This window comes from Mercenaria mercenaria, chromosome 5 (genome assembly GCF_021730395.1).
Source record: "Mercenaria mercenaria strain notata chromosome 5, MADL_Memer_1, whole genome shotgun sequence".
Lineage (NCBI taxonomy): Eukaryota > Metazoa > Mollusca > Bivalvia > Venerida > Veneridae > Mercenaria > Mercenaria mercenaria.
The window spans coordinates 40231026-40247789 of record NC_069365.1 but is presented as its reverse complement, the minus strand read 5'-3'; the positions used below and the strand labels follow the sequence as shown (position 1 = coordinate 40247789).

Genomic DNA, 16764 nt, shown 5'->3' with positions numbered 1-16764 from the left:
TTATAGTCACATGTAGTCCACATATAATTAGTGCTAATCTTTCTTTCTTTCCTCATGCCCTTTTCGCAATAGTATCGTGTTTTCTTTTACTCAACCACGTTCCAGTATGTATGTGTAGCATTCAGTATCATACAAACTCTAGCTTTCTTATATAAAGTTTAACAACCCTTTTTCATTTTATTCTATAGTAGCGATTTAGTTCTTGTTGGGAATACAAGTCTCTGAAAATCTGATATGTTAAAAATGTCACAAAACCGTTATAAAGTAAGTGGATTTTATATGAAATAAAAAAGCCGGGTTAAGCAGTGTTCAGCCTTTAGCGCAAACCGGTAACTCAGAAGATACATTCAGACATATTTAGTCCTTCATTTATGTCCCATGGTAGTCTGTGTTCGACCCTGTGTTTTTGTTCACAGCACAGAAGATAACTCCTGAGGTTATTCAAATGATGTATAATTGTGTCCCTCTTCTTCTGGAAACACCAAGAAAGATGGTCAGAATATATAAGAGAAGTTATTTTTTAAAAATTAAAAAAATTATCTAGTCAGTAGCCAGACTAGACACTTGGCTGCGAAGCTAGCTACTTCAGAAAGAATATAGTTATGACAGAACTCGAAAATATGACCAGTCATTTGAGACGATATAGTGGTACAGAGTTCGAGATTTGAATACCTGTACTTGTACGTGTACGCAAGGGAAATTCTTACATATAAAACAATTTCTTCTAAAAAAAGTAAATTTTGATATCGTAAATGCACATCTACAGACAGCAAACTAGACTTTTAGTTAGTTGTAAATATACGTCTTTGTGTCTTATTTATTCATATACTAGAATTTATACACGTACATATACACATACACGTATGAAATCTCAACCTCTCTATCACTGGTATCTCTCTACTGTTTAGCACTTTAACACAAATTTGAAAGCATATAGTTTTTACTATTGATTGCATTCCGTTTAAGCCGGTGCTAGAGGGTGTGAGAGGGGTTTCACATTTCATTACCTCTCATGTACTGACTCAATTTAACCAAGTCTGTTATTTTGCTAGGTAGCGCTTTATGCTTCCAACTGATCTTCTGACAGACTTAATCAACTATAACAACAGCTGACTCTAATGCAGTAAAGGGGTGGTTGGAGGGAATGCTGTGGAAGAAAGTCTCCTTGTTCTTAGAGTAGTTATATTTTCCAGTCCTTTTGGATCATGGAGTACAATCAGTTTGATTATAATGGAATTCTGCTGAAGCAGGTGCAAAGGGATGTGACGGTAGTGGCACATTTCAATGCTCTAACGATTCGGCGGATTTCGAGTGCCACTGGTCTGGTTACAGACAAATAATCTTTTCATTTCTTTTTTTAAAATCGTTTCATTGATAGTTCATTGTTCTGGTTACCTATGTTCTGAGAAGAAAAGGGACATAATCATACAATATTTGGATAGCCTTAGGAGTTATGTCCTGTGAACAAAACATGGGATCTGAACACACACTAGTGTGCATCTTGTAGTGAATTTAGCCTAACCTTGATCTTTTTGCATAAAAGTAATTCATAAAGATATTTTTGCGTACATTCTCATCTGAAGCGTATATTGTATAAAACATGTAAATAATATAATACAACTAAACTTTAAAGAGCTAAAATGGGTTTTCTGTGTAGGTGGCCTTTATGCACATGTTCATGTACACTGCTTCTATCAGAAACGAGACTAGTGTTTCATACAAATAGCTGGTCTAAATTCTCAGGTGGTCAAGGTACCCGATGGTCATGTTTCACTAAATATATTTTAACTTTAGATGTTTATTTCAGATATATTAAATCGTCATCAAAGTATTTAACTTTACTGAATTCAAAAATTAAGTTTGCATATAGGGCAATATTCATAAGTAAACTAAATTAAGTGCCGCTTTCTTCATTTGGTGCTATCCAGACTTCGTTTTACTCTACGTGGTGACATCCAAACTATATACTATACGCTTACATCGGATGACAAGCCCTTCGGGGACATACTTGAACGGCAGCGTAGGGTCTCTGACCTCGAATGAATTGCCCTTCACTGTTGTTTCGAAAGTCGTTTAATATTCTCATGAGATAAAGCAATCTAACTGGCGGGCGGGAGATCAGCAATTCTTCAAGGGTAACAAATCCTGCCTAAACTATTGAAAAGACTGGATCTTCCTCCTTTATTATAGCTTGAAAGTCGGCATATAACCTCTGTTGTGTACGTTTGACTTAAACCCACAGAACAAAACAAACGTTTGCTTTTTTACAGATTTATTCAAAATGACATGAAAGCTATAGAGAAGTGAACAAGATTAACTAGTGAAGAACACATGATACAACACAAAAAACAACGACATATTTGAGGAAATAAGTCCTATCATAAAAATAACATTGTTTTGTCAACTTTGACGACCAAGAATATCGGCTGTTGAGACTGTTTTACAGTTTTCGGTGTAGTCCAATTTTTCATGACAGGTGTCAAAACCAGTGTTTAAGATCACCAAATATTACATTTCATGGTTTCTGTTAAACTTGTAAAATGATTTATGATGCAATATATCGTATTGCTGTACAGCATTTTTTCTGAGCACAAAACTACATATAAAGTTTATTGCACACAAAATCACTGGGAAATCACTGCTGAGAATAATGACACAAACCATTACTTGATACAGTTATACTAGTCTTAACATCCAATCAACATCTAGAGGTTTTCAATTTCTGACTCACTTAATGGTTTATTATGCCTGGTTACGCAGTATCCAGTACATGTAAGTCACTCATTTACTGGACAAATATTGAGGTTACAAATAGTTACCTACAATTTTACTTGTTAAAATATCAATAGGTTATAGGTTACAATTTGCATTTACTTCGCTGTGTGCCGTTACTAAAAAAATCATAATTTCATAAGTAGGTCAGTAAGTAATCTCATAACTTATAAGCATAGTTTGTCAGATGTTTACTCTCACTATCCTCTGTAGTGATTTGAAAACACATCTCTTAAGCCATGCACTAAGAAACTACTTCATTTTGTAAAGAAAATGTCAATAAATATACGATATTATGATTAAGTCAGACAGATTTTACGGAAAGCTACGAAATATTTCAAGTGTAACCACACCATGCCTCATTTACAAACTATTTTACTTCTAACTAGGAAACTGTAGATATTATAAATTTAAAGTAAAATGAATGCACATTATCAAGCCGTCAGCATAGGGTTAAAGAGTAAATAATTGATTACGGAGTCTCAGTCAAATACACGTGGTGTTGGTAGTTTATCATACACTAATTTGAAGTATACGAAAACGATTCCATTTTCTTCGTTTTAAATGTTAAATATCATTTGAAAGTCAAAACATGAAATGTATCTAAAACTATTGCAATCGAATATCCCTTTGTTGTATAAAGTAATTTACACGCATGCGCAAACCGAAGGGCGGTATTTCCTTGATGAGAATCAGTCTCCAATACAAGCATTCACACGTCAAGTAGGTTCGGTAGGTAAGGTAGTGAGGCTCAAAATGAAAAGTGAAGTAGAACATCTAGAATTCTGCCGGTCGATCTGTACCTAAAAAAGCAATATACTCAATAACGTTTGTTAAGTGCAATGCAGTTCCGTTCATCTTGATATGGTTAGTGTATTTAACCCCGCCCCCCCCCCCACCCACAAAGAAAAAACTTATTTCATTAACACTGTCTATTTAATTCATTTTAGCAATAAACAATTGCATGTCGCTTAACATCAGTACCTATAATTTTCGTTTTTCGGTAATTGATGCAAATTAACTAGGACTCCGTGACATGCAAAACATCCCATTCACGACATTGTGTACATGGAGACTTTAATAACAACTGGTTATTGTCTGTGTAATCATGTTAGTATTTGCTATTTTTGCCCAATGAGTTTGCTCCATGTGAACAAATTTGTATGACAGTTCAGTCATTTCAAGTTCCATTATCTGGGGAACGAGGCAAATATATTTACGCTACTTTTTGCATCCCCTCCCCCTTTACATTTAATAAGTTTTCATGGCTCCCCTTTGTTTTGGCAGCCGAATCCCAAGAAGGTACTTGACTGTTTTTTCCTACTTGTGTGGGTGCGTTTGTATGCTTGTATGCTTGTGAGTCTATAACGGTGCCCTACTGTTTTCTTATGTGTTGCTTGTTCGTTTTTCTATGTTATTCAGTTGATCGTAGTTGTGTTTATCTTTGGTACATGATTTTTTGCACTATTGTGGTTTACGTTGTAGTGCGACTGTTTTTTAAAGAACATGGCATTCCCTTGTATATTCGTTCTTGTTCATCTTTCCCTTTCGGATTCCCCCCCCCCCCCCCCCACACACACACACACACACCCAACCCTCTCAACCCCACGACCCCATTTCGACCCTTGCCATTTCCTTCCCCTCCATCAATATTTAGCATAAATTAAAATGCACTTGTTGGATGTTTGAAGCAACCAGTCTAAAATAATTTTCCATTACAGCTTCTTTTTGTTGTGGGCCTACTATGTAAATGCGTGGCTCTGGGGCTGTGTTTTTTTGTGTTCTGTGCTTCCGAGAAATCTACCCTTACCTATTATCTTCTGTCTAATAAAGTTAGTAATTTTCTTTGTTTTATATGTATCAACACAGACGTCAGCTTGATGCTGACAAGACAATATTATGATGGTTAACCGCCGGACCGTTACTTGAATCATCTTGTTGCTAGCAAGAAAAATTTATGTTACTTAACCACTTCACCGCTTTTTTAATAATAATAATAAAAAAAATATTGTTATTCTTCCCTGATGAGGGCTTAACGCCGAAACGTTGGAAGTTAATAATTATCTATGAACAACGCTACACATGTTGTTGTTGATTTTTCTTGTTTATTAACCGCTTTTTTAATGAAATAATACATTTAAACTTCAGTTCGTTCAATACGATAACGCAGCTTATTTCAATGTTCGCTGTCAGCCAATGCATTTTTTGTGCACATGCATTTGCAGTTTGATTTCTTATAAATTAAAATAAGCTTTTCATTTTATATTCAAGTAGTTTGATAAAATACCTGAATAAATAAACTAATATTATATACTATTCTCAAGCATCTTCTTTTGTTAAAAATATTTTTAATTTCCAATGTTAATTTTCATATTTATCTTATTTTATAATTTGATATTCATTTTGATATGAATTCAGCCATTTTGGACACGGAATTTACAATTTTGACTTTCAGAATATCCATTAAGTTGGCATAAAACGTTTATGTTCATGTAAAATTGTTAAAAAAAAACTACAATATTCACCAATTTGCATGAACCGGAGCGTTCTAATCGATCAGAGGTTCGTTAAAATTACGAGACGAACCCAGGGAACCATCACGATAGACAATTGTTATAATTGTTTTGGCCATAAAATATAAATAATTAAAAATATCGATCAAATCCAGAAAGGTCTTGTTATCTCCTATGGAAACGTTTCAGTGATGTATAATTCATATTTCGTTATTGAAGTATAAAGAAGTTTTTTTTCCGAGACAAAAAATCAAACAAACAGAGATCTGTTACCTTGAAATTACATCACTTTTCACAAACAAACTGCCTCCTGTCACCACAAGGACGGTCGTTCCATTTGTAATCATAATCACGGCACATTTGGACACAATCTTCAGAATGATGGTAATCATCAGGTTGGCCAGGAATCCACTTTGTGAAATAGCCTTTGTTCCATGTGTTTGCCCATATCCATTTCCCTTCTTCAAATGAATCGGTAAAGGCAATCCAGAAGTCAGATGGCAGGTCTATAAATAGAAACAGATATGGTTATATTGCATTTGAAAAGTCCAGAAACCAACAGGAATTCATTACAAACAATCTACATATATAAGAATGTTTAGAATAACACGTGAATATAGCGTTTTCATTACACCTTCAATAATATCGTAACGACGAAAGATTTAATGATTTAATCAGGCGATTGACTGTACGCTTATCAACATATTAATGAAATTTCAAAATAATAATACATGTAATACTGATAATAACAATGATTTCAATGATGGTAGACATTCTAATTCTACTATTGAAGCTTCTTTACGGTTTGGTACATATCGCAGGAAGTGTCTAATGTAATAGTAACTCTGGCCTGCTCAAGCGATATTCAACATTTTCAACATAAAACCTTTGATTTAATACCTTTCAAGGATTCACAATATATGAATATCACATGCGTTTGTGTGTGTAAGTAGACATTGTGAGCCTGCGAAATATAATTCTTGCCAAGGAGATAGCTGATGTCTTCATTATTTTCCAATGGGTCACACTATCTGCTAACATTCTCAAATACCTTTCATATTTATTTTACTACACCGGAACACATAAAGATGACAAAAGTAAAGAAATTATAATATTCCAAAACTTATTAATCGAAATGGTTACCGGAAAACCGAATATCATGATGTCTCATAGGTAATATTCAACTTTTCTTAAGAAAAGCCTGATATTAATGGTTAGACTTACGTATTTAGGGATGTAACATTATGACGTTTCATGGGTAGTATTTAACTCTCCTCTGACATGAAAAACCTGATATCAATGGGTGTATTATGATGTTACATCGGTCGTATTCAAATTTCCTGAAGAAACGCCTGATATCAATGGTTAGACATACGTGTTTTCAGGGTGTAACATCTTGATGACTGACATTAAGAATTTTCGATCGCTGCGGAATATATGAATATGAATTTTAAGAAAGAATATGCACGTGAGATATAACAGCATCCCATATCTCCCTCACTGGCCTAGCATAACATGACATATAGGGTTGAACGCATATCAAACATAGAAAGGGTTACGACAGTATGGAGTTTAGCCATCAATTCAAGCTAGTTGTATTGTCATAGGCATTAAAAGCCATCTAAATTAGGAACACGTAAATGATAAGTTCGTCTGAAAAATGATGCAGGTTCAGTCACTTAATGTCGAGATAGATGGACGTTGTACGACAGTGTTGACGGTCGCTCTCAACCATTAATGAATTTTGCTCTCAAACGATAGTCAGATTGACTACAGCATATAAATGTCTTCGACATGTAAATATCACTTACTGTTGCTGTAACTTTGGGACCTCAAGAACTGAAATTCCCTCTCGTCGTTTACTTCCACCAGTTCGGCTCGAATCGAACGGCATATTCTCTGTAATCATAGAGACAGATATCCAAGTAATGTTTCTCTTTTTACGAAGTTTCTTTTCATCAAATATTTTAACCATGTACAAAATTTAGTACATTAAATACATTTCATCAGTAGGTTGCTGGTGCCTTTTAAGAAGGTTGTTTGAAATATGAACAACTATTACACAGTATTTATGTAAATAAAATACAACGTATTTATAAACGTTTAAGCAAAGCACAGTACGAATGCAAATGAATACCTGAAAGTTTTTTTAATAAATGCTCGATACTGGATATAAACAAGTTAATACCTGATATCTTGAACTAACTTATCTCAAAATTAAGGCTATCTCGACGATATTTACAATATAATCCGGTAGGTAGATCTCCCGGAAGCATCGAAAACAATGCAAACAATGAAAATTGCAGACTTGGTTTGATTGAGTCTGTTCATGAGCAGTAATGGAAAGTGCAACACTGCCCACGCCCCTAGCACCGGCTGAAGCAGTATTAAATTTTCAAATCTAAATGAGTTGAAATCAATGATCCCGAAGGACCAGAAAATATAAAACACTCAGATGAAGTCGGGGCGACTTTTTACGGCCGCCACAGCACTTAACACCCGCTGTTGTAAAGTAAATATAATCCGGAAAGTAGATCCCTCGGAAGCGAGTCCCGACTCGAGAACACCTGCACAAAATATCATTGCAAGTCGAATTGCTCTTATCTCGAACTAAAGCGCTCGACACCTTGGAATCCGAGATAACGAGTGTATTTAAAAGAGCTCTACATACACAGTAACTATAAGTTATTTAGCTAAATCAAATATAATTGATGAGGATATTTGGAATAATATTTTTTAATGTAATAAGTATCTTATGAAAGGTGAGCATATAAGATCTTTAATGGAGCGTAGTATTAAATTTGCATAGTTTTTCTTGCATAAAAAAACAACAACACAAAATACGTTACACATACAAGAGCTTCCGCGAACGTTACTTTTTGTTCCGTGAAATGATAACACGACGTGTCTGAGCATACCCATCCCCTTGCACACTGTTTCACTGAAATAAATCAACGTTTAAAATGATGTGTGTTATTATTCCCATGTAGCAAAGTAACGGTTACCGTTTAAGCAGTTACCTTCTAACAATATATTCTTATGTTCTTTCAATGAGTATAAACAAAAAAAAAAATAAATAAATGTCACACTATTGATCTTACAACCTTTAGATGCCAAGACTTGCACATGTTATTTTGTGAATTTGTGATTTGCATTCCGGTAAAATGTACAATTAAAAATAATAAATCCACACAAAATATAATATATACTGTCAAAATATGAGCCTTTTTTTGCAATTTGGATAGCCGATTTGTGAAGATTTTTCGAAAAACAACTTTTTCTGCAGATTGGTACTGACGACAGATCGCGCCAGCAATAGCGCGAAAAGGAGTCCCTTGATATCATTGCACAAATGTTGTTAGCACGACAATTTTCTTTCGTTAAACAAACCACATTACTATGTCAATTATTAGAATATATTCTGACTATTATGAAATACGTTTCATTTAAAACCGAGGAAAGAATTATCCTTACCATGACATCTGAGTCTCCATTTGTCAAATACAGAATCACAGTCGGCGGCATAGGCATTGAGAAACACAAGTACGGCAAGAAAATAGTGCAGCCACATGTCTGTTTGTCTCTCTTTGCTGTTCATCACCATAAACAAAAAATGAAGACAAACAGAAAATTATGCAATGTAATGACGTTCCAATCAGTATATTATAATTATTATAAAATCAATAAGAAAGGTCAATGAACTAAATTGAGATACTGATCTGCGCACTCGGAAGCTACATGGGTTAATACAACTGACAATGTGGTTCGGAAACCGTTTAAATTGTTGTTTTTCTATAAACACATTTCAAGAATAAGAGATATTATTGGGATGTTTTTTCTACAAACGCACTATTTAGAGCACATAAAGTAGTGCAAAACACAAGTTTGTGATAATTAGCTATAGAATATACTTGTTTTAATTTGTGTTAGTTTGTCTTAGTTTGACGATGTATGCATACGATTCCAGTTTTCTGCACATAAGGATATCATGTGCAACATGAATTTCGGCCTCCGCACGTACGTTAATATTAGTTTATGTAATGATTTAGGATACTAATAGTTAAATGAAATAGCAGTTTAAAAATGACCTTGTAAATATTGATGTTTATCATGAGCCCCATTTCTTTAAGAGTTTCTTGTCGTAATTGCTTTGTAGAAAACGGACACTGACAGCGTTTCTCTACCTGATTCACATAACCAGCCCAATAGAGTGCCTACGCCACATGTTAGCTAGGGTCAAAATCATTCCAGTACCGTATCTCGAAACAGATATGCTATGTCTCTTTTAATAAATTTCATAAGGCATCTTTTTCAACGACAAAATTATTGGATGTTTATGCTTAATAATTAATGAAAAATTTAAGGTTATCTTAAATAATATGGAATACCATCTTCTTCGTACAGATATCTGAATTAGTTTCCAATATTATTCTGACTTATGTAACCATGTAACCTGCCGTGCATGACAAAGTGTTTTTAAAAACTAATAAAAACACGGTCAACCAAAATGTAAGTAACACTTATACTCACAACGTCCACAGTTTTGCTAGTTAGATACGCTACCTACAAGTCAAATTCTATAAAGGACTACTTATATATAATATATCAACCATGATGAACGTGGGAGATGTCATTTTGATTAAATGCTTTCCGCCTAATTTTCAAGTAGTACCACTTGAAAATCAATTTAATTTCTATTCTAACACGATCCAACTTTTCTCCCTGTTAAACCAAACATGTATGTTATAATTCATATTAGACAAAAGAAGACTAAAAATGCTATGTTATCGTGCAGTAATTCATTTGTTATGTCACAATTATTACGTAATAGCGTCAAACGTACCAGTCGTAGAAACCAAGTCAGATCGGGCAAATATTTGGTTGTCGTCAAGGATGTACATAATAATTGATGATAACGTATTTAAGTCGAAATAATATATCCCAAACAGTAATTTGTTGTTGAATAAAATCGTTGTTTGAAGTGCGAATGCGAAGGAATCATATCAGGACGGCGCAACATGCATAGGTTGTAGTTCACGCTTATGACGTCACAGCGTCAAATGTCATGGCAGTGCGCTGGAACAGAACCACGCACAAGAATGGCAATATCTTGCGGATACTTTCAAGGAAGTAGTTCAAGTTTCGAACAGACAGAAAAAAATCTTTATTGAACCTTTTGTATTGCATGTTGCCGTACTACTTTCATTTTATGTTCGAGACATGACACAAAGTTCACACAATACTATACCCTATTTTAGCATCGACAAACTATGAGTCGTTTGATAACAAAACAACAAACGAATATATGTAATAAAAGCACGGCGTTCCATTTGGACTATCGAATTTTTAAATTCTGAACGCCCATATTTCGAAAGTCAAAATCACGAAACTACGGCGATGAAAATCGAAAACACGATTGCGAAAGTCGAAATCACGATGGTGAAAACTCAAATCTACGATGGTGAAAGTCGAAATCACGAAACCACGGTGATGAAATAGCTAAGTCATTTCGCATTTTCATAATCGTTGTTTCTTGTTTTCATCATCGGGATTTCGAATTTCGTCGTCATTGTAGTTTCGACTTTTAACATCGTATAGTTTCCACTTTCATCATCGTGGTGTCGACTTTCACCATCGTGCTTTTGATGGTGAAATTTGGTACTACAATGATAAAAGTCGGAAGTCAAAAACACTGTAATGAAAGTCAAAACTACGATGCTGAAATTCGAAACTATGATAATGAAGGCCGAAAGTCGTAAGTCCGATGTTGAAAGCCGAAACCACGATGATGAAAACACGAAACCACGACCGTGATATCGCGTCTTCACCATCATGGTTTCGTGATGTCGACTTTCATCTTCGTGGTTTCATGTTTTCGCAATCGTAATTTCGACTTTCACCATCGTGGTTTCGACTCTTAAGGTACAGGGTTTAGGAATAAAAATCTCGATGGTCCAAACGGTACACCGTATAAAAGGGTCATTATAACAGTAGCTAGATCTGGGATTTTGTATTTGGCTCTCGTGGAATTTGCCACGCCGGATCACATTCGGCGCTACCTAGTAAAATCCACTAGAGCCGAATACTGCATCCTATATCAAGCTACTATTATAATAACCTTATTGTTTTAATATCGACATAAAATGAAATCAAGGTCATTGCTCATTAAGATTTAATGAAGCTTTAAAGCAGGATGCTTATATATTTGAATCATATTAATTTTACCAGTGTTTTATGTATACAAAAGCGATAAATTTGTTGAGACTGTAAACTGAAACAAATAATATTCTTTGGTAAAATATTATAATTAAGATTTAGTCAATCAATTGGTTTACAAAAGGCATAAGATGACTGTAAAAGGTAAGGTAACAAATTACGTTTTTATGGTGCTATCAAACTTCATAGGATCGGGTATTAATTTAACAACGATTTGGTACGTTGCATTCTGTTGAAAACATTGGCCAAAATTAATTTTTATAAGTAAGATATGACCCATCTCATAAAGTAAGAAGACGGACTCTTTGCGTATCAGGCAAGTACGCCTAATGATGTACTTGTCCTACTTGTCCGAGCATGATTTTCAAATCCGGGAGGAACGTGCTATCATTGCTGAACGGCTTTGATTTAGGATGTTGATAATAATCAGTGATGTCGGCCATAAGTACCAGTACACATCCACGCTAGTTGTAGGGTGTAACACATCCTCCTAGACCACGTGTTGAAAGATACAGATCAAAACTACGCCTATGACATACTTGACCTACTCGTCCGTCGGGTTGAATGCGCAGGTGGATAATAATCAGTGAAATTGGCCATAAGTGCAAGAACCACTCTAGTTGTAGGGTGCAACACATCCTCCTAGACGGCTTGCTGCAAGATACAAAGTAAGATAAATGAAAGATACGTATTTTCCCTACTTAAGCTTGATGGTACGTTTCCTAGTACAATTTACCACGATGTGACAGTTAGACCACTTTGGTCTATATTTTGTTATAACAATAAAGGTTCTAAACCTTTATTTCAATCGATTTTCTCCTGCAAAGCCCTCATATTCAAATCTACGATTACAACAACTGATGTAACTATTGGAAAAATATGTATGCCTAACCGTATCGCTGCCTTCCTGTTTAAACACAACACCTTTCCGTTTGAGTTTTTTATTCTTCTACTAATACTCTTTGTAACTGTAAATGTTCTCTATACGAATTTAGCATTACTGGAAGTTTGTTAGATTGTTGCAGCGGGTGTGGGGGAGACGAGAAAATATATACTCACCCCTCCATCCACATAACTATTTTGGAAATCAAAACTTTACTAATTTTAACAAATCAGAACGAAAGTTGATATAGTTACAGACAGTGTTGTTTGAACAGTCTGACCACAATACAATTACACAGATTAAACACAATCGTGTTTTTTTAACTCAAAGCATTATTCATATATATTTTCATCAAACAATAAATGTGTCACTCTGGTACTGAAGTACTTCCTAGGAAGTAGTTCTTTGAAATTAGGAAGTCCTCAATTTGAAACCATTTCCACTTTGACTTGTTAAATTTCTAATGTATTTATTGCCATTATGTACATTTTATATTATATCTGATGTCTTTATATGTTCTTCAGGACTATATTGCTGTGCGGAAGAATTAAAAAAAACTACTCCAGACTGTCTTCCTTGACAGATGTGTACTGGAAATGTGGACAGTGATTGAATACTTTGATGCATGTAGCCAAAAAATTCATTTTTGATGATAGTATTTAAGGCTGGATTGACTGGGGTAGTGTTCATCTTTAGAAATACAGTGCTGTCACTGTTGTATTCACAATTTATGTCCAAAAGAGCTTGCTCTACAATACATCAAGGAAGAAGAAATCGTACCGAAACCTTAATTGATGAAATCAATAACGCACGAAACAGTACAGTTAAAGCTAATACTATTATTTTTGGAACACTTTTAGTTCCAGTAAGAGACAAGGCATGCAGGTTGAAATTATTCTGCCTGTGTATTAATTTAAAGAAGACTGACGAACCTTTTGCTTGAAATCTCGGATTCACAACATGAATTTAAACGTGTATTTTTTTCTCGCCGATTTGGAGATGTGTATGTTTATTTAGTACAACAACAAGACCGTGATGTTAAAACATTTAACTGTAACTTAAGAGACCGTGCTCTACTCTCCCATTACTATTGAAGATTATTTTCTTTCCAAATCCACACAAATGCTTACGATATTTCATTAAAAGTTACATGTTGTTTTGGTGGTAACTCTGATACCACCAAGGTACGAACTTCGGAACCATCACCGGGCCAGACGCAAATTTTTCCTTTTGATACACATATTGAAAAATAGAAAATACACCGACTAAGACTTGCTGTTTTCGTTCAGGAATACGGTCTTCAGACCATTTAATGGTACTTTAGCCCGTTTTTTCTAGCATCTTTTTTAGTAGCTTGTACGTAGAAAGCAGCAGCAAAGCTGAATCTTCTTGTGAATGCAGTTAGATTATTGTTTTAACGATTTTAAATCCGACTGTTCTTCCGTCTGAAAACTTTGTATAGAAAGGTACAAAATTATTTCCGAAAAGTAAGGAAAGTTTTTGTGCATCAATAAACAACAACACCACAGACAACAAGAACATTGACAAACTGTTCACCGGCCTATTATTATTCGGAAATCCTGGTCATATTGAAACAATTTAACCTCGGCTGAAACGAGAGCATTTATCATTTTTCACCGATCTTGAATTCGTTTAGACAGTTGTTTAAATTAACGGATGTAAGCAACAAATAAATAGGAGATCTCTGAATGTAATTTGTACGAGAATTCGTTAGTTGTTCAAATTGTACAGAGTCTATGAGAAATAAATATTCAATACCACGGCTATATTTTTATTTTGGTTGTATGATTTACCGTCGATATTGTTCAGAAGCAGTTCTTCAGATCTATGAAAGCAGTGCAGACTGAGTTATTCTTTATCAAACTCAATTCTAACAGTTATGAATGGGTAATATTTTGGAACTGAATATGCATTTTTTGAAAAAAAAATACACTTAAAACAGTGAAGATTTTTTTTTTACAATTTTTGCAGCAAATTGCAATGAAATGTTCATTTGCTATCAAAATCTAACCAAAATATCCCATTTATTCCCATATCTGGATATATCTTAATTATTGCCAATGTTGTTATTATAGGGTATACAGTAGTAAATAAATTTGCTATATGCTCTATATAAAAGCAACAATCTTCTAAGAGCTTTAACACATGACCAGGCTCATTTAAAAAAATGAATTACTGGCCTTATGTTCTTAAATGACTTATAAACTACAAAAACACCAAGAAAAGTAGGGCTCATGTATCTTTTAATTTATATCTTACGTTAAGAAGAAGTGTGAAACTGTAACAAATATGAAGAGAAAAAATAAGACGCAGGATGCTAATTAGCTCTAATTAAAAATGTTGCAATTCATGTTATCATTCAGCTCTGTATCATTCTGTGTACCATTCTGTATGTGTATTGCTTTTAAAAGTATATAGCAAACACAAAATGCATTAACAATTTGTATACAATTTAAGGTACATTCTATAGCCAAAATATCGACATTTTAGTGCTTGTCTTTACAACCATTTTGCGAATTTTTACTGAAGAATTACATAATTTGATGAATGAAATGCCTATTGAAAATGATTTAGCTCTCCTTTGAAGTATATATCTTGAAAAACAAATGCCAACTTGTACCTGAAAATCCGGACAGAAGACAGAAAAAAATATTTTTAGGTGGTCATATTTTTTCAAAATCGACAGCTGCTACATTCAAGCATTATTCTGCCTAAAATTGTGACCAAAACGTACCTAGATAATATATCTACTTCCTGCGAGCAATCAATTTTTAAATAAATTTGATGAAAGTGCCTTTTATAGTCGATAATTTCAGATAATTTTTATTTTCTCTTTTTTTCATGCAGACATCATCATTTCACAACTAATTTGAGATAAATATGCGTATCTATGACAAAAATCCATAATATCATTACAAGGGAAATACACATAAAAGTCAGATGTGTCAATTTTATTTTTAGACACGGTTGCAGTCACAAAGTAATTGACAGAATAAAATGTAAATTTCAGCATATTTTTTCACACAAAAATGTGTTAGTGCGTAGAAATGTGATCAGGCTGAGCACATGGCCTTATGGATTTCATGATTTTCGGCGCTTAACGTGAAAACAGTTAAAGCACAGGATTCACAAACATTAAATTTATGCTTAAATCTATATGCGATACATTATGCATATAATTATAATTCACGATAATATCGCATATGGAAGTAACTGGAATAAATTTGGACTATTTCCTTCGGAAATTTACATGACTGTCCTGTCAAAAGGCCTCCCTCGTGTTTACATATTTTGACAGGTCGAGTTGTTCTGGGACTAGGAACAATGGTAAGTGCAAAGTTATATAGATTTATATAAATTAATTATTTTTGCAACGAGTTCAAAGTAAGGTTGATTATCAGTCGACTCTATTTCAAGATCTGAGAATGATTTGCCTATTTTTGGGCGGAGAACATAGCATATGCATGCTTGTATCACTGCCACCACAGAGTATCATTAGATCCACTGGTAGATCAACAACAAATCATTCTTAGATCTTGAAATACAGTCGATGCAGAATTAACGCATTGTTTCATAGATAGTGAATCGATCAGAATAGACAGAATAGATCATTGTCATAGAAAAAAAACGTTGATGTACTTTTTGCATTCGAATTGACATAATTTGAACAGTCTCTGCATTTATGCCATAAAATATGTCTGATCGGACGTGCTGAATCATCCGGCAAAAACCATCAATATTTTTAAAGTAACATTAATTAGAATCAAGGATCTACTGTGCATTTAATCCGTCATGTGTTTGTTTCAGATGAAACAATACCTGCACCATGGAAACAGTGTCATTTGTAAACTTTTTGAACCTGTGCTGGGCATTCACATTGACATTTCTTGTTCAACAGGAATACATGATGTCGACCAACAGTACAACTAGGTAAATGTCAATGTTCTATATATATATATTCTACAATAATTTTGTCAAAAAAAGAACAGTGTCTATAAGTAAGCCAAAGAAAGGACACCTCTGCATAGCTGACAAGGTCAAGGGTTTGAATGAAGCATGATCATGCACCAAAATATCAACAAATTTATACATTTATACAACGGAATGAAATAACATACAGTAGGTCTATATTACAGCAAGATGTGATTAATAAATAGTATCATAATTATTTATTTTACATGGCATGCATGAATTGTTCAACTTCATAAATCAGCTGTGCTGTAGACCTACAGAATCAGCATAAAGAAATGAAGCTACATGAGTAGTTTTAAGATACATTAATCCACACTTGTCAAGATTCCATATATAATGCTGATTTCCTTATATGGGTGGTTTTCAAAATAATGAAGCTTTTTCTTC

The 16764-nt window shown here is 34.1% G+C and overlaps 1 protein-coding gene across 2 annotated transcripts in view; it reads right to left on the bottom strand.

Moving 5' to 3' along the window:
- Window positions 1–2255: 2255 nt before the first annotated feature.
- Window positions 2256–16764, bottom strand: part of LOC123556963 (perlucin-like) — a 53139-nt gene continuing 38630 nt past the window's right edge. Inside the window, exons 1-6 of one of the 2 annotated variants that reach the window (XM_045348098.2) lie at window positions 9816–9942; window positions 8760–8875; window positions 8141–8226; window positions 7097–7184; window positions 5559–5791; window positions 2256–3575 (exon numbers count right to left, since the gene is read on the bottom strand). In XM_045348098.2, the coding sequence (XP_045204033.2) occupies window positions 5571–5791; window positions 7097–7184; window positions 8141–8226; window positions 8760–8856 (492 nt within the window). In that variant the 5' untranslated portion in view covers window positions 8857–8875; window positions 9816–9942 and the 3' untranslated portion in view covers window positions 2256–3575; window positions 5559–5570. Of the gene's footprint in view, window positions 3576–5558; window positions 5792–7096; window positions 7185–8140; window positions 8227–8759; window positions 8876–9815; window positions 9943–16764 lie in introns of those variants that run through there. The other variant, XM_053543285.1, reaches the window with a different exon arrangement.